The 23,292-nt window shown below is 37.4% G+C and overlaps 2 protein-coding genes across 2 annotated transcripts; both read right to left on the bottom strand.

Annotated features, from left to right (window-relative positions):
- Positions 1-2,612: 2,612 nt before the first annotated feature.
- LOC142108310 (olfactory receptor 6N1-like) lies at positions 2,613-3,545 on the bottom strand. Its single transcript, XM_075191944.1, has one exon. The coding sequence runs from the start codon at positions 3,543-3,545 to the stop codon at positions 2,613-2,615; it is 933 nt and encodes a 310-aa protein (XP_075048045.1).
- A 15,953-nt stretch (positions 3,546-19,498) lies between these two features.
- On the bottom strand, positions 19,499-20,392 carry LOC142108309 (olfactory receptor 6N1-like). The gene has a single exon (XM_075191943.1). The coding sequence runs from the start codon at positions 20,390-20,392 to the stop codon at positions 19,499-19,501; it is 894 nt and encodes a 297-aa protein (XP_075048044.1).
- Positions 20,393-23,292: the final 2,900 nt, after the last annotated feature.

Here is a 23,292-nt window from a genome sequence, read left to right as displayed (position 1 = left end):
TAATAAAGCACATATTTTATTATCTAGAATAGTACACTTTATATCATTAAACAAAGGTCAACAATGAGTTTTACAGTATTTAAGCGATCTTTAAAATAATCAGTTTCTACTATGTTAAAGGTGACCTTTCATCTCAGTAATTCATGTACGTAGACATGCAAAGAAATAATAAATGTATTTCAGTGAGGTCCCTAGGTGTAGACTGGCAATACTTGTAGTTCACGACTTGTGAGATCCACCAACAGGTAAAATTAGAATGAAAACGGCCTGATTCCAAAACTGGCTAGGATTAATACTCTACAGAAGTGGAAGTTGCTCAATTAATTTAAAGGTTACCTGAACCTATAAATTGATTGAACAACTTCCACTTCTGTTTTGTTTGTTTGAAAGGCATGTTTGTATCAGTAGCTGATGTGGAGTGCTGGTGTTGTATTGTCATTCGGAGGCATTTGGGGTACCTCTTGGTAAGTTAACTCTCAATTAAAAAACACATATATGTATGGGCCAATATAGGGACTCATTGTTTACAGTTAGGACTACCCTATCAGCAGAAGCACCGTGGAGTGGTGGGTGGCTTTCCATACATTTGCAAATGTATCAACTGAGACTCTTGAATTTTTATGTACAATTAGAAATGGCAGCTCCATTGCTGGTTATAGCAGTGTGCTGGGGGGATTTTCTCTGTATTTGTTCCTTATAGGATTAATACTCTGTAATAATGGAGTAATGAAATGTGTTTTAGCTGCCACTTCGTTGGATACAGTATCTTTTTTTTTTAGTTGGTGTATCTCACGTTCAGTGAACTAAATGTATCAATAGTATACAGAAAGCTAAAATACTATATAGCAGGGTCCCAGTCTACACGTTTCAAATCAGGAAATACGTGATGCTGGCTATAATAATGGGGATTTATTACCCTTTTAAATAAATTAAAAATAAAATATCAGCGCTACTCAAGCTAGGGAGGGTAAATATACATAATAAATGGTAATAGGAATATGTTGGTAGGCGTGAATTTGTTAATAATACCAAATACAACTAAGATGAATAAAATAAATTTTATAAAAAAAACAACAACATATTTTTACAGAAGAAAATATATAATAATTTAATATGAATTACAAGCTTTGGGTTCAGTTGTGCCTTCAAACAATTATAATACCCGAAAAGAAAAGGTAGCACTATGAAAATAATTTATATTATTATGATAATAAATATGTAAAAACCGCCAAGAATAGGTAAAACATTTTCAAGTCAGAGAGTCCATTCACATGTTTCTCATTTTGAATGCATAAAAACAGAATGATAGCTACATATAAAATAAGTTGGTCCTGATTTTTGTGTTTCTACATTCATGTTGTCATACAAGACATGTAAAAACAAAGGAGATTAAGCTGAAATAGTGCATCAGTACAACTTTGTGAATGACTTTAAGTAGATTTATTTTGTACTAACACATCTGCAGGCTACAAGACCTCACAATAGTCATTATTATTATTTTTATTAACATGTATTATTATCATTTACATATATTGCACCAGCATACTGTTTATCTCTTTACAAATTGGGGAAAACCACAGAAATAAAACAAGACTGAGGGCTAGATTTACTAAACTGCGGGTTTGAAAAAGCGGAGATGTTGCCTATAGCAACCAATCAGATTCTAGTTATCATTTATTTAGTACATTCTGCAAAATGACAGCTAGAATCTGATTGGCTGCTATAGGCAACATCTCCACTTTTTCAAACCCGCAGTTTAGTAAATCAAGCTCTGGGTGTTAACAGACAAACAAAGAGATAAGAGGGCCCTGTCTGCAAGCTTACAATCTATAGGGACATAGGAGACGATACATGATCTTAAATGCCACTTATTGTATATTGGTCCACAGTGCCTGATTAACCAATAGGCTGACTAGGCTACAGCCTAGGGTGCAAGGGTTTTGGGGGCGCAAAATTTAATGGGGTACAAATTTTTGACAGGTATAAACAGAAATGAATTTAGGGCAGAATAGGCTGTTCTCCAAAGGAAAAAAAAACATGAAAGATAAATGTTGTAATATTTTTTATGTTGACGTACTTCCATGGTAAATGCTGAATACAATGAGTCATCCTTGGATGGGCACTTATGGATAAGCAAGTAGAGGAGACCAGCATGGCAACAGGTGTAGGGGTGGCAGCTCCCTCCACATCTTCACCCACAGTAGCGCTCGTTTATGCCTCCATACAGTTCCGATTTTAATGAAAAAGAAATGAGTAACAAAGATTGACTTGATTTTTTAAAAAAACAAGTAGAGCTGCTTTTCAAAAACATAGGAACATAACATTGGTGGGGGTGAAGGATGCTGGATTTTAAATTAAGGACAAGTTCACTTTTACCTACCACGTATTAGCCTGGCGTGGATAGCGAGGGGATTCTACGAGCATATTAGCCTAGGGCGGCCTGAACCCTTAATCAGACCCTTGGTTGGTCCAGCTAACAATGGAAAAACATTCTTAGTCCAGCTCTTTGACCTTTTAGTATTCATGTCCCAGCGCACCAAAAACTATACTGTAGACTTATTGAGACAAAAAGCTTGTTTTGAATAACATAATAATAATAAAACAGATGGGAACTAAGGCCGCTTTAGCAAGCGATCGATGTGCTTCTTCAAAACTTCCTTAACGTCTCTGTTTCGGAAGGTGTAAATGAAAGGGTTAATTAGAGGTGTAACTACTGTGTACATAAGGGCGAGGAATTTATCGTATTGGCTACCTTTGGGTTTTACATACACAATCGTGGCCGTGCCATAGAAAAGAATGGTCACTATCAGGTGGGAAGTACATGTGGAGAAGGCTTTCCTTTTACCTGTGCCACTCTTAATATATAAAACAGTGACGATGATATGAATGTAAAACGCTAAAATGATAATGAACGGGACAACAACATCTATAAAGGCTAGTAAACTGGTTATCACAATAATGAATAATGGAATAAAGCATGCCATATTCTGCAATGGGGCAAAGTCACAAAAGAAATGGTTTATTTCAAGTGAACCACAGAATTTCAAGTGTGCCGTCATAATAGTTGGCGCCAGACAAATTGCAAAGCCAACCAACCACGGTAGAACGGCCAACTTAGTGCAAAATTGATTGTTCATAATAGCGGCATAGTGCAAAGGGTTATTAATTGCCAGGTGCCGATCAAAGACCATTACTGCAAGCAGATAACATTCTGTGACACCCAAGGAATTAAAGACATATAGCTGTGTAAAACAGGAAAGAAAAGAAATCTTCTTTTTTGCTGATACTAGGCTGTCTAGTAGTTTCGGAACAGTGGAGGAGACAAACATAATTTCTAAAGCGGAAAAAATGCCGATATATAAATACATTGGAGTGCGGAGGGACTTTTCTATCCAAACAAGTGTAATTATAGCAATATTTCCAATAACACATATAATATATGTCAGCAGAATAAAAAAGAAGAAGATGAAGATCTGAAATTGTTGAAAGTCAGAGAAAGATAATAAAACAAATTCCTTTACCGCAGTGCTGTTTAATTCTTCCATTTTCCATATAAATGAGGTCTGCAATAGAAACATTTCATGGCATTTATTGGTGGAAGACAACATATTAAACTCATACTCCAATCACAGCTTGCAGTCATACTCTTCATAAACAGTGTTACGCAGAAAAATATTGGTGCACTGAAACTTTGCAACATGATAGTTAATATATTGGAATTAATTGTCATCTGACATTTTAAAAAAGACTCAATCATCCTACAAAACTTCCTTGATTTCAATAAAGCCTGCTGGGTGCTTCAAAAATGTATGTTCCCTATACATATGCAGTTCAAAAGTTGGGGGTCGTTTTTGAATTTCACTGATGCTAAATGATTTCAATCGATTCTAATAATATGCAGACAAACAGATACCTGGGGTTTGCCTCGTGGGAGATTCCTTAACGAGAGCAAACAAAGAAAAAGCAGTAAATTTGCTGCTGGACAATTTGCATGGGGTGCAAATTAGTTTATTATTTTGCATGTAAGGAAAATACTGGCTCCTTCTCATGTAGCACACAAATATTTAATAGCTTTATTTTTACACTGACATTTAAAGTTCATCTAGGACATGCCCTAGCCCAACTATAAATCTGTCCCCAAATTTTAAATTTACCTCCCCTCCAATGCAATTTGGTTTTGCCAAGGTGCAAAGTTACTCTTTTTTTTTTTTGCTTTGCTTTCCTTAATGAATCAGGCCCCTCATATTTTCATGGAATTGCTGCTTTAAAGCCCAGTTTCAGGGCTTGCAAGTATAGTTACTTCAGGACTTTTAATGTTATTGATATCATGATCCATCTAGTACTCAAAATATTTGCTTTACATAGAGTCATCATATTCTATATATTAACAGACAAAAACAAAGAAAGCTAGTAGTGAAAACCTGAGAGAGTTTGCTGTAGTCATGTCTCGTTTACCTGTTACATTTTACCTGTTCTTGTTTTCTCCACTGTTCCATATTTCTTGATTATTTTTTTAAAGTTCTGTATATTTGTTATAAATGCACACCGTTTAAAGCTTGTTTTATATGAATTGACTTAGCATTACCTCACAATTCCCAATGTATTCCTCAGTGCCTCTATTTTTCTGATCACCTCCTTTTAATTACAATTATTTTATTACTTCCTGCATTTTTAGGTTAACCAGATTTTTTTAAATGTGCTTTTCTTGGTCTATTGCATCAAATTATACCCATAATTCATAAGAGCTTTATGCGCAAATATTACCTTTTGAATTAGCAATAAATACAGTGCTTATAGTCCAAAGATTTCTATAAAATCAACTTACGTAGCATATATTCCAAATGGAACAAAGAATCTGTTAACAGACAAAGCGTGCAAATGAGTCATAGACACAATATTTGAAATATTAGCATATAATTAGTGTAATTTATAATTTGTCTGCAAATCAAGAGTGCTCCCTTTCATCTGTCACAAAAATAAAAAGTTACCTTTAAACAAATAGTACATTTGAACATTAAAAATAATTGACTCCTCTATGCTTCCTTTTATAATGTCTGTAGAGAAGAGATTCAGCACATGGGGAAAATATCTCCTTTGACAATTAAAATTGTTCTTAACTTAAGGGACTTATTTAACAAATGGAACTAATAAGCATGCTCATTAGTGCATGGTGAACACTGCCAGCTTAAAAATGAAAGTGACAGCTTAAAAATAAACATATTTACTGACTATACTTAGAAGTGTGCAAACATATTGCTTATAAGTTACATTTAGAAGATATGTTTTAATTTTGTTTTCACCAGCAACATGTATATTTGTTGTGGCATAGATTACACAGCTATAAACACTAGCTACAGCAGAAATAGGCCCATCTATTGTAGGTGCTAGTTGATACAGCAGGTAAGTTGATAAACTCTACTCAGTAGAGTCCAACTTTCTGGGTCACCATCTGTATGTTGCTAGCAACTTACTTTTTTCAGGTGTATCAGAATCAGAGGCCTTAAGTTAGGATTTGGTTCATTACACAGCACCAGTTGGGCAGCATGGTGGCTCAGTGGTTAGCACTTCTGCCTCACAGCCCTGGGGTCATGAGTTTGATTCCCAACCATGGCCTTATAAATGTGGCGTTTGAATGTTCTCCCGTGTTTGCGTGGGTTTCCCTCTTGGTGCTCTGGTTTCATCCCACACTCCAAAAACATACTAGTAGGTTAATTGGCTGCTGATAAAATAACATTAGACATCTCTGGCATTGGAAACCAGAGTGTTCTCATAGAAGCTTGATGTTCGTGCCGACCGCAGAGGCATATGCATACTATGCCCTGTAATATATTTTGTGAATAAAACTCTTGTGCTTTGGAACCACAGCAATCGCATAGGAAAATCTTTATTTCATATGATACAAATGAACGTATCACTTTACATACATAATAAAGCAATCCAACATGGTATGTTCAATAACTTCTACTTCACCCACAACATAAAGGACAGTAACCATCTCTTCCAACACTACATCCTAAAAACAGCATTAGCCAACTTACTCTCCAGTTTTTTCTTTGGGTTGTTACAGTAGCCAAATTTAAAATGTTAAGATTTTTACTTCCCTTTGGGACACAGAGATTAATCTCAGAAGTTCTTCAGAATTTGTGCTGCTTGAATACCTTCCTTATTCTTAATCATGGCAATTGCCAGAATATATTCAGCATAATCAACTATTTTTAAGCCAAAGTTAAATTAGAGGAATCCCTGAGTAGACACCCGACTAATGCCCCATCTCAACACTCCATAATGGGGCATTTTAAGCCAGTTGGTGAACTTGGAACTAGTATCAAATGGTACTAATAATCAGGGGCAGGCTGGGCTGGGGGGCAGGGGGGCATTTACCCCCCAGGGCGTTCCCATAATAGGCTACCTTGGGCTGGGTCACTGGGCCACCTGCATTTTTTGCCATTAAAATAAGCTGCTGAGTCAAGTCTTGCCCCCCAGGCTGAAATTTACCAGCCCTCTCCTGCTAATAATCATCCTTCTCAGACTACTAATTGTACGTTGACCAGGGACTATGCAAGCTGTGAAAAAGAGGAGTTAACTGTCAGATAAAAACAATACACATCGAAACAGCATTATAACCAGACTATGTGTATCAGTATTGATAAGCGCAAAGGGAAAACAATTCTCAGTAATTGTTGATTATTTCACTTTTGAAGGAGTGTAAGGGCTCACAATATTTCATCTGTCAATCTCAGGCTGAATATCATTGCAAGATGAGGGAATACAACATATTTAAAGGTTTCACAAAATACTGACCTTTATTAAAGGATATAATGTTCCAAATGTCTTTAGGTCTCATTCTCAGGAGAACATTTTTTGTATCTTGCATAATTAGCTCCATTAATTGGAAAGAGCACATGTCTAGAATGTTGCTCCATTTCATCAAAAAATCCTGGTCTTTTGAAATAAAGATTGGTTGATTTTACCATCTGTTACGAGCCGCGGTGACTCAGGCACCGCCGCAACTCCCACAGACATGTTCCGGCTGTTGTCATGACAACCAGGGCGTCACTACCGGTTTTGACCACTGCCCTTGCCATGATGACAGTCGGGACGCTCACTGCTGTGACCCGGCCAGCTGGCCAGCCAGGCGCGTGCGCCCTGCTATAGTTAGTCATTTCCAGCTGGGAATAATTGTTGTCCACGCCCCTCCTTTTCATTTGTTCTTCATGGTATGTTAGGCAGGGAGGGCCTAGACTCCCTGCTGGTTACAGTTCTCTGCTTCATTGTACTTACCTGCTCACTTTTTCTGCTCCTATGCGCCTAGCAATTTGGATTGACTCTTTTGTGTATGACCCTTGGCTTGCTTACTGGACTCTGTTGGGTTGCTTGTGACCCTGATCTCTGCCTGTTTCCTGGATATGCTGTTCTGCTTCCGGCCCTGACCTCTGCCTGGACCTCACTACCGCTGCCTGCTGTAATCCTTTTTGACCTCGGCCTGGTTTCGGACTTCGCTGCTTCTACCACCTGGCCCTCGCCTGTGCTATGGTAATATTATAAACTTGTACTACTCTGAGTTTAAGTCCTGGGGCATACGAATACCTGAATACCTGTGAGCATACTCAGATCTACAGGAAAGGTGGCTGCTATAGGTGAAAACCTCTTCAGCCTGTTCTACGAGTTTATGATATTTGCCATCAGCCCTAATACTGCCTAAGACCTCTAGGAATTAATTTATTTTCTATATATTTCATTAGAGCAGTAGAATTCCACTATTGCACGTGTAAGTAAGTTTTCATGTCTGAACAAGTATAAACAAACATTAACCGTTAATAAATAAATATATATATATATATATATATATATATATATATATATATATATATATATATAATTTTGTTCTTTTAGCTCTCTTTCCTGCCTTTGACAAGCATCCATGTCAGAAAAGTCGCAGATGTCTTTTAATGAAATTTACAAAGTAGAGTAGAATGTGAACCTAACTCAAAGAGAAAGCAAGGCCCTGGAAGAACTTGCGGTGAATGATTACATAATTATCAAGCAGAATTGTCATCCTAGGCATCGTTGACTAGTTACAGGAAGTGCATGGATGAGTGGGAGATATGAACTGGATCTAGAATCCTTTTTAAATGATGTCATTAGGGACGGAATATTTAGCAAAAATAATTTGAGTACTGTCACTTTAAAAGACTGTGACTGCCAGTATTTTATGACATTGTAAATATACACAATAATTTGGAAAACCTTCCTGGAAGAACCATAATATAAATACATAGATTACTTTCTCCAATCTTAGGTAGTAAAGCAATCTGAGATATATGACACAGGTACCTAACTTTCTGGAGAAAATTACATGGCAAGAACACTATTTGCTGAGGACATGTGATATTACATCACTTCACTCCATCATAGATGATAAGAAATTTTGTGAGCACTTTCACGCAATTGTGATTTTAGAAATGGACATCAAGCTAGGACAGATACCATTCTTAATTGAAGCCATATATATTACAATTTTTTGGGCTTGAGAGGAAAAGACAGGAATTGCAGGACAGCTATTGGCATTTAGTTTACATCAATTTGCACACACCTCTTTGTAGCATAATGGGAGTACCTAAACATTTGAAACATCAATTTCTAATTATAGGGCATTCCTCTCTGGTATAAATATATTGACCAAGTGATTTGCCTCTGGAAAGGGAACCTAAACGACCCATTATTTGCATCAATACAAATTTACTTAGCTTGCAATTCACTAAAAATACCAAAACAAAACAAAGGTCAAATTTATTGATTTGAAGATTTATATAGAAAATATAGTAGTAAAGACCAAAATATTGATTAAAAAGGTTGATTGTAACAAATTCCCTATTCTAAAGAAGCCATCTCTCGATCCAGACTCTCTCTCCAACTACCCTTCTAATTCTTTCCTCTCCTTTGCCTCCAAACTACTTGAGTGATTAGTGTACAAAAGCTTGTCTCACTTTCTCTCCTCTCATTCCATTCTCGACTCTCTGTAATCAGGCTTCCACCCACAACATTCTATTGAAACTGCTCTCACAAAAGTGACCAATGATTTACTTACTGCAAAATCTAAAGGTAATTTCTTCATACTCATTCTCTTGGACCTCTCTGCTGCTTTTAATATTGTTAATCATCCTCTTCTCCTACACACCCTTCACTCCATTGGCCTTCGTAACACAGTTCTTTCCTGGTTAATTTCCTACCTATCAAACCGCTCCTTTAGTGTTTGTACCTCTGGCACATCCTCCCTTTCATTACCAATATCTGTTGGGGTCCCTCAAGGCTCTGTATTTGGGCCTTTACATTTATTATTGTACACATCTTCTCTTGTGGAACTAATTCAGTCATTCGGCCTCCAACACCACCTCTACACTCAAGAAACCTAAATCTATATCTCTTCCCCTGACCTATCTCCTTCTGTACTATCTTGTGCAACCAACTGTCTTTCTGCTATCTCCACATGGATGTCCCAACGCTACCTAAAACTCAATATGTCTGAAACAGAGCTTATTATCTTCCCTCCTGCCAGAGTCAAAACCTGCCCTCAAATTTCCATCACTGTCACTAACACCACAATTTTCTCAGTCTCCCAAGCCTGCTCCCTTGGTGTCACACTTGACTCCCCCCTCTGCTTTATTCTGTTATGGCCACCAGTGCATCATAAACTTAAAGAACTAGTGGAAGAGGTCTTCACCTATAGCAGCCGCCTTTCCCGTAGAGACTGGTTACACTCACAGATACTTGAATTCCCCCAGGTCTTATACTCAGTGTACTACAAGTTTATTGTCACACAGCAGCACACAGGAGTGGGAGGTAATAACACAGAGTTGGGGACATGCCAGAGGTCTGCGTTCCAGGACTGAGTTGAAAATGTCTGTCTGGCTTAAACTGAGAACAGGCGGGAAGATCAGATACAAGCAGGGTCAGGGCCACAAGTGATGATTCAAGTCCAAGTAACAGGCAGAGGTCATACACAGAAATCAATCCAAAAGGCTTTCATCAAATACAGCACAGGAGCAGGTAAGCTAACTGGAAACAGGATGCTATAACCGGCAGGGAGGCTAAGCCCTCCCTGCCTTAAATACAGAGACTGACCAATGGGGCATGGAGGAATCCAGCTTGGAGCAATCAGCCTCAGGGGCTGACTAATTAATAATTAAGCCCCTAAATAGTTGCGCACGCGCCCGGCTGCCCTCAAAGCCAGGACGCGGTGCTACAGACCAGAGCGTCCGAGCGTTGTCTACGCAACGGTTGGCAAAAAACAGGAAGTGACGTCCTGGTTGTCATGGAGACGGCCGGAACGCGTCCTCTGGGCACGGATAGTTGAGGCGACTTGAGGCACCATCGGCTCGTGACATATTCCTCACATCCAGACTCTCTCCCAGTCCTGTCAACTCCACCTTAAAAACATTGCCAAATGATGTCCCTTTTCTTACTCAACATGCTACCAAAACTCTTATCCATTCTTTCATATCTTTCCAATCTCCTGTCTTGACTACTGCAACCTCTTGTTATATGCCATTCCTGACACCCATATATCCACACTTCAATCCATTCTAAATACTGCTGCAAGACTGATCTTCCTCTCTCACCACTACACATCTGCTGCACCACTTTGCAAATCCCTACACTGACTGTCTGTGTCCTCCAGAATCAAATTCAAATTACTCACCCTTACCTACAAAGCCCTCAACAACACTACCCCTGCATACAACTCAAATCTCATATCAAAACACTCTCCCTCCCGCCCACTTACATCTACCTCTGACCTTCGCCTTGTCTTGTCTCTGGTAACCACCTCTCACTCCCACCTACAAGACTTCTCCTGTGCTGCTCCCCACTTATGGAATTCCCTACCACGTTCAATCAGACTTTCCCACAGCCTTCATATCTTTTTGTGCTCTTTGTAAACCCATCTCTTTTTTGGAGGTTACTTTATCATCGATAACACTATTCACACTAAAGCACCCTCAAAACTGTCCCAATCTACACTATGAGCGACATTTGTTCCTCTTGTTTCATTCCCTTTGTTTTCATGACTGCATTTATTTTGTGTACCTTATATGACCCTGTTGTATGTATGTACTGTTTTCGCTACTGTACGGTGCTGTGCTCTCCGGGTCAACATTCTGGCCAGCGTACACCAACAGGAGGTCTGACCGGGAGCTCAACCACCTGGTATGTCTTCTGGGATCCAATGTTACCAGTCTGTAAAGTTTTTGTCCAAATCCATCTAGTGGAAGGCTCAGAACAGGCTCCCTGGGTCAAAGTTCTGCCAAGCGTACACCAACGGGAAGTCTGACCGAGTCCCGAAACCCGTTAAAATCTGCCCGGGATCCAACTGGACCACCTGTCATTGGTTTCATCTGAATCGGTGCAGGGGTGTGAAAGATATTTGCCTACAAACAAACAAACAAACAGATAAACAAATTTCTTTTATATATATAGACTGAGTTAGATATCGTTCTGAACTAACTAGTATATTTAGTGGAGAAAAACAATGTGCTATTTCTTTATGACTATTAGCAGCAGAACCCCAAAAATAATTAGATTTATTTATTTATTTTTAAATTTTAAGTTTTTCTAGTGAAAGAATTCTTGAATGGGGCAGACTTCTATATTAAATGGGAAAAAACTTTGTGTTTGTGTGTGAGGGTTAGAGCAGAACCCCTCCAAAAACTACTATATTCTAAACATTTTTGTATTATATAAAACTTGGCACATTATTAAGGGTTATTCAGCGACATATATATATTAAGTAGGAAAAAAAAGTATTTGTGTGTGAGGGTTTTTTTCTGGGCATTTCCGGCAGTCAGAGAACATTGCAGCGGCTGCAAAAAAAATTTCATTTGCCATGCCACTAACTGAAACAAGCCCATTAGATAAATTAAACAACTAAAACAAATTTGGTGCAATAGATAAAAATGTTGAAACACTATACACACACTAAATTTAAAATGTTAGACAGCATGCATTATGGAGAGTGAAGAGGCAGCAACAATCAGATGTCCTTAGATAGACAAAGACTTCAGTAGATATTTAAACAAGTAGATTCCCAATTGTAAGGTGCTACTTAATTTGATGTTGTTATATATATAAATTTTGATGGTGATAGACAATAGTGGACTGCACCCATACTAAAAAATTAAATGGCTCATACTATGCACTTCTCCATGGGTAAAGCATTCATTTGAGGCCAAGAGCCGAGTTTTCAAATACCTTGTTTTACTTAAGTGGTTGTTTTGTGCTACAAGTAAGGTAGACATGGGCCGTTATGCTGTCCTTGTGAATCAAACAATGCTACTCTGATGTATATGACAGTTACCATGTATATCTACATCAAATTACCATGTATCTACATAATAATGTCCTGTTTGAGATTAAAATATAAATCTCAATTTGTCCTGACTTAGTATGGCTGCTTCGGGACACCCTGAATGGGTGGGTCTCCTTGGTCTGATACCTGAAGTCCGATGGTGTTTAGAGCCTGATGTGCCTGTTCCTTCAGCGGACAAGGCCCCTAGGTGATCCGAAAATGCACTGGTGGTAGGAATGGAACCCTCACCTTGCTCAACCATGGGGTAAAGGGTTTTATCCGAGACTAGTGGTGGAAGCGGTCGCGAAGACCAGTGTTTCTAAATAAGGAATGTATCTAAATATGGAATGTATAAATTAAACAGCCCAGTAAAAATAAAAAATAGCAGCTAAGGATATTTGAACAAATTTAGGGTATTTTATGGTTACTGAATTCAAAAATTAAAATATTTTTTAAATTGGCTTTACTTCCTGAGATAATAGATACCCTCAAATAATAGGGAACTTAGCCATAACATGTGCATATAAAAATCTATCAAAACATTGTAGATGAGGCAAACAAATATTCTAGGTGTTCACTCAGCTATCATTCTAGTATGTTCCCCATCCACATATGGGTGTAGTACCTATTTACGTACTGACTACCCCGACAGAAGACATGATGACACGAGGACTCGGACTGAGGAGTGCTACTTGCCAAAAGAAGTACTTACCGGAATGCAGATGTCTGCAGATGCCGACTCGCTGTCTTGCCAGCTCCCGAAAATGACGTCATCCTCAAGCACGACTGCCCTTTAAGGCGGCAATGGCCAGAGCTGCCTGTCATTTATGACAGGTAAGTTCTCTTCAGTCGGAGTCCTCGTGTCGTCATGTCTTCTGTCGCGGTAGTCAGTACCGTCTTACTGACTGCCACCGCCACATGCATTTGTCACATAACCAGCAATCAGTTGACAGATGGCAGTTGAGCTATTCTCATTGTCTTTTGTGGTTTTTTTGCTTCTCGTCCATGTAATATATTTGGATACAAGTAATTAGTGTAAATAAGTCAGGTTGTATATGGAGGAGTTGTAGTTTGTATATACAGAGTGTCTCAAGTAACAATAAAATCAATTGGCTGACAGGGAAAAAAATATTTTCTCACCATTCCATATCAAGCTGGATCTAATGGAAAAAAATTGTTAAGGCCTTGGACAAAGATGGTGATTGCTTCAAAATGCATGTATAGATTGTACCCTGGACTTAGTATGGAGAAAGTAAAAGCTGGAACCTTCGATGGCCCTCAAATTCGAAAACTTATCAAGGATTCTAATTTCACAAAATGTAGGAATGTGTTAAAGCTTCTGCCTAGTGCAGTTATGTCTCAGTTTTCAAGAACATTCTTGGTTAACCACAATGAACTGGTGCAAACATGCTCACAAATGTAATAAATTTGGGTACTAATATGAGCATAAAAGTACACTTTCTGCATAGCCACTTACACAGGTTTCTGGTAAATCTAAGGAGGTTTGGATTCCTAGTGTTAGCCAAGATTGGTGTTAGCCCGCCAAAGGCATGGAGCCTAACAAGCCTGCTGGTTTTCTCCAAGAACCGCCGCAAGGACGGATGGGCTTCGCTGCTGGGAACTTGCAGAATGTGGCCCTCTGGTGTGACCCAATGCATAACACGGAAGTGGGAGAGATGTTGGCAGAGCCAAGGTAGGAGCAGGAGTAATTAGAAGAAGTATCTGGTGCAGGTGATAAGCCGGGAACTGGTACAGAGTGGGCAACAGCAGTACAGAATCAGAGTCCAAGGAAGGTCAGAAGACAAGATGGTACATGAGGGGTTAATATATATTTATATTCTAAAACACAGAAAAGATCACTGGGATGCCAGTGGTCTAAGGAGGGGACTCACAAGGAGTCAGGAGGTACTAACCTGTTGCTCTGATACTGTTATAGTATCAGAGCGAAGTCTAAATGGAGTCAACATTTGAACTACCCGTCCCTCAGCTCAGTCATGTGACCGGCTGAAACTAAGAAATATCGGGCACCTGCTGTCAGGGCGGGTGAGAGCGATGCTGGAATGGGGGGAATGTAGGGATTATAACAGGAGGAAGGGGAGTGGTTTCATCAAAATATAAAGTTGATGGAGATAACGTATCAAGTCAGATGGGACAGACACATGATGGCAAACTATTGCTTGAGCCTCCAACATTATCATCCTGATAACCCACATAAAAGAAACTTGTACAAACAGGGCTATATTATAAATTAATTGTAATTATCCAAATCAGTTTACTATGTTTATCTGTTACGATACCTAATTAAATGTCATTATGTATTTTATGTGTTTACTTTTGTACAATTTGAGACAATTTCAATGTGATTTGTAAGTAGGCTCTGCCAGACATTACATTTCTTGCATTTTTATGTTTTTCAATGGGGTAACAATTATCTAAAAACTGATGTCATATTCAGCATCAGCACCACAAAGTTTCCCCAAAATCACTCTTTTATGATTGACAATAAAATGAGTGTTGACTTGTGAAATATATATTAGTTTTATTAGTGAAGTGTAAGAAATATTTAAACAGACCGTTCAAATAGGCCAATAGTTGGCCTTCCCTTACAAGTAAGTATGTATAACTGACATTGATGTAGATTTGGTGGCCAAAAACATCTGTCTTGACAAGACAATGAAATTGAAAGTCCACATTATGAGAAATTAAGAGGACAGAATTTGGCACTGGCAAAGAATACATCTATAGCTGGAGATATGATGACTGATGATTTATGCTATGTGATGGAGTTAGATAACCGTTTACACTAGTTAACAAATTTTTTAATTGAATACACTAAGTAGGTAACTGTTAGCTAGAATGTGTGACACATGGAAAGGGTCAACAGCAACATATTGGAGAAGGTCAGCAGCAATACTTTGAAAAGGGTCAGCTGAAACACAATGGAGAAGGTCAGCAGCAAAACTTTGGAGAGGGTCAGAAGCAACATATTGGAGAAGGTCAGCAGCAAAACTTTGGAGAGGGTCAGCAGCAACATATTGGAGAAGATCAGCAGCAATACTTTGGAGAGGGTCAGCAGCAACACACTGGAGAAAGTCAGCAGCAATACTTTGGCCAAAATTGTTGAAATTTTGGACAGTTTTGAAGCGATCATGATAAAATACACTGTAAATGCCTGTTAATGATATAAATAGTGATATAGGAGCAGAAGGAGCTCAAAATCACATAATTTTACCTACTTTTCACAATTTTTAACTAAATCCAGGTTAAAAACCAAAACCTTTTGTGATTTTTTTTGTCAAAACCTGTAACAAAACCAGTACACAAAGATGCTTTGGAACCAAACCCACATCCAAAACTAAAACTTGGGGATCAGCACACATCTCTACTATATATCACCACCAGGTATACACATCTGACATTATCCTTTCCCTTTATAGCACCATATGTGCATATGTTATCAAAGAGTAACCTTAAATATCTGGTAACACCATCTTTCATAATTGCAATAATTAAAGATTGTATGAAAGGAGACCTTTTCACCTTAGTGTACGTCTAATTCTGCTCACATGTACTTACTTTCAAAATTGTTGCTCTGTACAAACCTTCCTGTCTTAATTGGCCAATGTTGTAATTCCACAATGCATATCCTGTGATGCTGCAATTTAACATGAACATTTGATGTTAACACATTTCTTGCAATTGCATTCTTTATGGGGTTGATATTTGGGGCTCATTGTGAAAGCAAAGTGACATTTTGCAACCCATCATGATCTCAAACAGAGTTCTACGTGCAGTTGATACTTCCGTTGCCCTGACATACATAAGTATTGCTGGTAAGGCTTTCAAAGAGATCCTTTCTCTAACAGGGTCTTAACCAATCAGATCTTGCTAGTTCGGTTTAAGTGCTCTACAAATGAGTGATGATGGTAAGGTATATATAATTGATGCTTTATGTCCACAAAACATTTAATGACATTGCCAGCTGTCTCCCAATAAAATTATATGATTCAGGCCACTTCTCAGAGTGATTGGGTTTGCATCCATAGGACCCATTATGTAGTGTTAGCGTAATATTTCCCCATTTTATTTTATTTTACCCACTTTGAGAATATATCCATAATGACCGATGCATAGCAACAATTATGGCTGCAATCTGGAAGTGATCCCATGACATCTATTTATAATGCAATCCATGGCTCCTATGCAGGAGTATACACACTATAGCGCAGGCTGATGCCTTACAGCTATTTAGGAGTGATTAGTGCATACACAAGACAAGACATTTTTCTACTGCTAGCATTCCTAGCAAATATAATTTGTTTTGTTTTAAACACACAGAAATTTATCCTAAGTAGGCTGTTCTAGGAGCTGATCATTGAGCCTTGTCAACTCCGCTGACAAAGACATGTCTTTTTGGTCATAAAAAAACTAGACTCTATGTTGTTTCATCTGCTAAAATACTATCTATAACCAGAGGATCACATGCCTTATTCCCATAACTCCTTAAGTATTGAAACAAGTACCAGGAATTTATTTTGATTCAACACAAATACATGCTTAGGTCCGTAGCTAGGACTTTGCTATAGGGGCAACCATCCTGGATGCAAAGCTGAAAGGGAGTACAGTATAATTAATATTTTAGGTTAATTTATTTACTGTTGAGTACTAGGGGCATCAGATTTCCTTTTTTACTCCAGCTAATAATTTTTTTTGTATTGGCTTTTACCATATCTCTTGATGTAACATATGATCTGGACTACATATGAGCTGTTGCTATATATTGCAAATCCTGGAAATAGACAGATCAGTATTTACTTTGACTCTAATTCTGCTAGGAATATGACCTAGCATGTTTTTCCATATGAGGGTTAAACAGGTAAATGTATATGCTTAGCTGACGTGAAGAGTGATGTGCTTTACAAACATGGTATCCACCACCTAGTAGTAATAGAAAAAGGTCAATAGGTAGAGATGGCCCTGCCTGTGAGAGCTTACATTCTATAGGATGGATGGTGAGAGACAGTAGGGCCAACTGGGTAAAGATGGAGATAGCAGGCGAGGAAGAGGAATTGATGGATAGAATGATTAGGAGGTAGTAGGATAGGCGAGCTTCAAAAGGTGAGTTTTGAGTGAGCGTTTGAAGGACTGATGGTTGGTGAAGAGTCGAGTGAGATGGGGTAGGGAGTTCCAAGAGGGGCAGCACAGTAGAATTTTTGGAAGCAGGAATGGGAGGAGGTAATGAGAGGTAAATTGAGGCGGAGGTTAGAGGAAGAGCGGAGTGGCCATGTAGGTATGTACCTCTAGACAAAGTCGGAGATGTAAGGGGTAGAAGTGTTGGTAAAGGCTTTGTTAGTGAGGGTAAGGAGCTTGAACTGAATTTTGAAATGGATAGGGAGCCAATGAAGAGATTTGCGCAGAGGAGGAGCGGAAGAGGTGCAGGATAGGAAGATGAGCCTAGCCGCAGCATTCTGTAAGGATTGAAGTTCAAAAATGGGGGAGTCAGGAAGGCCAGTAAGAAGGAGGTTGCAATAGTCGAGACTAGAAATGATTAGTGAATGGACCAGGATTTTGGTTGCATCTGAGAGAGGAAGGGATGGATTTTTGTGATGTAACGGAGGAGGAAGTGGCAGGATGGAGCACATAGCTAATTTAGTTTGTTTGTCTTTTTGAACTATGCTATGTTGTACAATGAGCACAAATATAACTAATGACTGATATTCTCTATTCAAGAAACATAAAGTATTTCAACAGGATATAAATGCAGAAACAGTATTACTTCTGTTTGGCAACTATGTTGCTTTTTAGGAAAATAAACTAAATGTCAGGATACATTTAAAAAATGGATCTTATATAATAGTATATTTTTAAAAACATAAAATTGTATAATTAATATCGTAAAATGTCAAACTGTCAATAAAAATGAAGGTTAATAAATTAAAATTTCAGTCTAAGGAGTAAACACTGTTGAAAAATTACTTTTACATCTGTCAATATCTGAGATACTAAGATTTCAGTTTTTTTGTCCATCTATATCACAGCCGTTAAACTTATGTATAATAGTTGCCATTTCTTAAATGACGAATCCATTAAAGATTTATCTGTCATAGACTGTTGCCAAGGAATACACAAGTGACTTCCATCCTTAAGAAGGTCTCAAATAAACATAAAGATTAACCAGCTTAACAGTTTAATACTCTTTGTACATCAAATTTATGGTGACTCCATGTGTTGGTGTCATATCTACAATCATTGCACCACAAAGGATGATGAAAAAAGGTGTATCTACGGGTTCCGATTTTGTTTAAGGTCATTATAAATTTATAAATAAATATAATGGAGAAAAAGACGCAACAATATTTGTACATTAGAGTGTGACTGAAAATGCTTAGTTTACTTGATAGTAGTTTCTATCTAGAAAACATATAAACTACAATCTGGAAACTAGGTCTATACACATTAAACAGATGTGTATATACTTAGACTTAATTTTTCAGTGAAGAATTCACGTTATTGCTTTATGGAGAAATGCGTTAGCAGGATTTATATGTGCATACTGCTCATCCAAAAACTCTGGAAATTCATCATCATTCCTGCAAGCAGGTTTGCTACTTAAGGCCCAGGTATAGATGAACCTTAATTTAGCATGTATTGTCACTACTGATAGATGCACATATCAGTGGCAGAGGTGGAACCAGTGAGCTGTGGGCCTCAGAGCAGGGAGGCGAGGAGGAGTGAACCGAGCCCCCGACCTTCTGCCTCTGCCATGCAATGGGCCACATTATCTTCATGGACTCCGATGCACAACACCTGCTGCACCATCGGTAGTTCTGCCACTGATCATCGGTTACACTTCAGTTTAGCTAATTGTTCTCCTGTCTCTAACAAACAGTTATATGAATGAATATACATTGCAATGATATTCCTCATTTTTAATAAACATATAGTAATGTCTTAAGTTATGAAAAACACACTGTAGATAAGTTCACTGTGATATGATTATCATTTGGTAAAATGATTTGTTCTTCTTTAAATATTGCAGATGTTGACTGAATAAAAATGACAAAATGATAAATGAATAGTTTTATGAGACAAATTAACATCTGAAAATCCGAAGTTCTTTTAAAGAAATTTTTAAAGTTTATTATGAACATCAATTTATAATGGAAGTGGTTTTATAAGACGGTTTATTGAATTCCTGAAAACCTTCTTCACATCCCTGTTTCTAAAGGTGTAAATAAAAGGGTTAATCATAGGTGTGAATGCTGTGTACATAAAAGCAAGATACTTGTCATAATGGCTTCCCTTTGGTTTGACATACACAATGATGGCTGTACCATAAAAAAAGCTGGCTACAATGAGATGAGATGTACATGTGGAAAAGGCTTTCTGTTTTCCCTCCTCAGTCTTGATCTTTGAAACAGTCATTATGATATGAACGTAGAATCCTATGATTATAAAAAAAGGCAAAACAACATCAAATACTGCAGCTGAGCTTGTAGATATATTGCTAATGAAGGTATCTGAACATGCCAAGTTCTGTAGAGGAGCCAAGTCACAGAAGAAGTGGTCGATCCTATTAGGGCCACAGAAGTCCAAATGTGCTGTGATGATGGCGGGTATTAAAATAACAGCAAATCCAATGATCCATGGTAAAACAGCCAACTCAATACATAAAGCATGTGTCATTACAGCTGCATAGTGTAAAGGATTGTTTATAGCCAGATGTCGGTCAAAGACCATTACTAGGAGAAGATAACATTCAGTTACACCCAAGGAGTTGAAGATGTACATTTGGATAAAACATTCATTGAAAGATATAATATTGTCAGCTGCGATTAGATTGGCTAAAAGTTTTGGGACAGTGACAGACACAAATATAATTTCTAAAAAAGAAAATACACTAATAAAGAAATACATTGGTGTATAAAGTGAAGGCTCCATTCTAATAAGAACAATTATAGCAACGTTCCCCATGACACATGTAATGTAGGTCAGTAGAAAAATTAAAAAAAGTAAATATTGGTACTGGTGTAAATCAGCGAAAGCCATCAAAATAAATTCTTCTACAACAGTTTGGTTTCCTTCCACAATTTTGTTAATAAAAAGATACCTATGAGAAAAAAGGTCAGGTTATAAAATTAGTATGGAAAGTATAAATATGAAATATTTGTCATTACATATACCTTTGTTTTCAAACTAAATAAAAATAATTTTCCTTTGTAAGGATTGGATGAGTAACATGTTTCCCAAAATATAAAAATGTTGTCAGAGATATACTTTGTCTTAGATTTTTTTTGTTAAATTTAAATCTGAACTTTACTAGTAGCTCATTGATTTAAATACAAATTATATTATTAGTGGTGCTTTAGATAATGTTGACTGATTAGACTGTATCATAAAATAGAGCACATAACATACATGATTGAATAAAAAGCGACCAATCAGAAAATATCTTTAATGAAATTAATGCAGGTTAAATGAATGGAAAGCAATATGATTAAAATACTAAAAATCGCACCACTTCTACTGTGTAATTAAGTAGTATACAATAAGGCTAAATGGTAATTAAAAAATATTTTGTTAGTGAATCTAACAAATATTGTTTGTTGATGTAAGCACTAAGGTAGTATATATGAAAGATAAGTCAAGAGAAACCTTACACTAGAAGTGTTTCCAAATCTGGATTTTATAAACCTTACTTCCCTAATATTTGTAGTTACATAGGGAAATTAACTCCTATCAATTTAATTTTATCTACATTTTTTGTAAGTGTATTCCTTTTAGATCTAAGGACACAAAGATGGGAATTGAATCCCCCCATAGACTAAAAATAAATGAATGGCATTGTTTTTTATGGAGCAGAAATAAAAGAAATCTACTTGTTGCTAATCCGTATGAAACAAATGCTTTTTTCAGCATTTCAGCAGCTAAAATTTGCTAAGATATAAACAAACCATGAATTTACATTTTTAGTAATTGATTGCTTAACATTAATAATGATATCAATATATGCAAAAGTTTACCTTATGGAAAAATCACAATTTGTTTAGAGACTAACACAGGGTATAGTATTATATACATAATACAATGAGCTATTTTTACTTACATTTTTGCCAACTTAAAAAAAAAAAACATTTACTTGTCCAAAGTATTCTAGAACATAAACTTGAAGGTAATGTACACTTGAATTACAGCTTCTGTTAATTATACTTCAGAAGAGAGAATTGGACAAGATTTGTTGAAAAAAAAGATTCTGTTGCATATTGAGTCTTTGAGGTGTTTGAACTAAGTAATATAACTAAACCTTATATACTCCTTTGTTATAATGTATGCATAAAATAAATAATAACAGATTTCACACAGGGAATATTATTGTTTCTATTGATGCTTTAAATAGTACTCATTATCCATTTGCTATGGTACTTAATTAAGAAAAACAGTCCTAACAAGGTTGTTAGAGGCTTCATAATTTCCTCTACCGCTTTAAAATCAACTGAGAATTACAATGGAATGAATTATTTACTAGGAAATATACCCTAAAGCTCTATCAGTAAATCTAAATGCAATACATTGACATAACCAGTAACATTGGAACTATACATTATATTACTATTATTAATATAATAATAATAATTATTATTATTATTATTATTATTATTATTATTATTATTATTATTATTATTATTATCATTATTGTATATTTGTAAGGTGCCACAGTAGGGAAAACAGTACATAAATAAAACAGGGACATTCAAGATAGACAAATTAAATACAGACATGGAAACAAAGAGTGCGGAGGACCCTGCTCATTAGAGAGCTTAAATTCTAAGTGGAAGAGGGCACAGCTGAAACAAGAGGATCAAATGTGGTTCAGAGTGGAGATTGAGAAAGTTGTGAGGGTGTATTAGTGTGAATAGTGTTATCGGTGATAAGGTCACCTCCAAAAAAGCGATGGGTTTGAAGGCTGTGGGAAAGTTTGATTGAGCATGGTAGGGAATTCCATAATAGGGGAGCACCATGGGAGAAGTCTTGTAGGCGGGAGTGAGAGGTGGTTACCAGAGACGAGACAAGGCAAACTTCAGTGGTAGATCTAAGACGGCGAGAGGAAGGGTATTGAGTACAGAGTATGATATGAGATTTGAGATGTATGCAGGGGTAGTGTTGTTGAGGGCTTTGTAGTTAAGGGTGAGTAATTTGAATTAGATTCTGGAGGACACAGGGAGCCAGTGTAGGGATTTGCAAAGTGGTGCAGTAGATGTGGGGTGGTGAGAGAGGAAAATCAACCTTGTAGCAGCATTTGGGATGGATTGAAGTGTGGATATATGGTGTCAGGAAAGCCAGATATCAGTAGGTTGCAATTTTGATTATAATATAGGATTCTTGGCTTGATTTGTACACGTATAGACCTTTCTTTAACTACAGGATAGGGATAAATATTCACAAGCATTTTTTTCCAGTTGTGACCAAAACATCTACCTGTAGCTCCCTCTTTCCATACGCCTCTCTCCTACTCTGTGCTCCGTCAAACGTGCGCTGAAAACCCACCTCTTCCTTAAAGCCTACCAAGCATCCACATAACCCCTCCACTCGCTCTAAACTCGCTCTCCCTTTTGCCGCATCTGGCTCCCGCTGTGCCTGTTCTGTTTTCCCTCCCTTAGGCTGTAAGCTAACATGAGCAGGGCCCTCTTCCCTCATGTCTCCCTACCTGTTCTTCTGCTCCGTGTTTATTGCATTAGCCTGCCTGGAGTTTCTGAAGTATTGGTATTTTTGTTTATTGTTTTATACTGTTTCACCCTGTATAGTCTACTGTGTATGGCGCTGCGGAAACCTTGTGGCGTTTAACAAATAAAGGATAATAATAATAATTATAATAATAATAATAATAATAATAGCTCCAGAGCTGCAAACTTCAACACTGAGTTGAACATCTGAGACATTTGAGTTTTTAC

The sequence above is a fragment of the Mixophyes fleayi genome, chromosome 12 (genome assembly GCF_038048845.1).
Source record: "Mixophyes fleayi isolate aMixFle1 chromosome 12, aMixFle1.hap1, whole genome shotgun sequence".
NCBI classification, from domain to species: Eukaryota; Metazoa; Chordata; class Amphibia; order Anura; family Limnodynastidae; genus Mixophyes; species Mixophyes fleayi.
The sequence above is the reverse complement of the archived record's forward strand: the minus strand, read 5'-3'. Positions and strand labels throughout refer to the sequence as shown.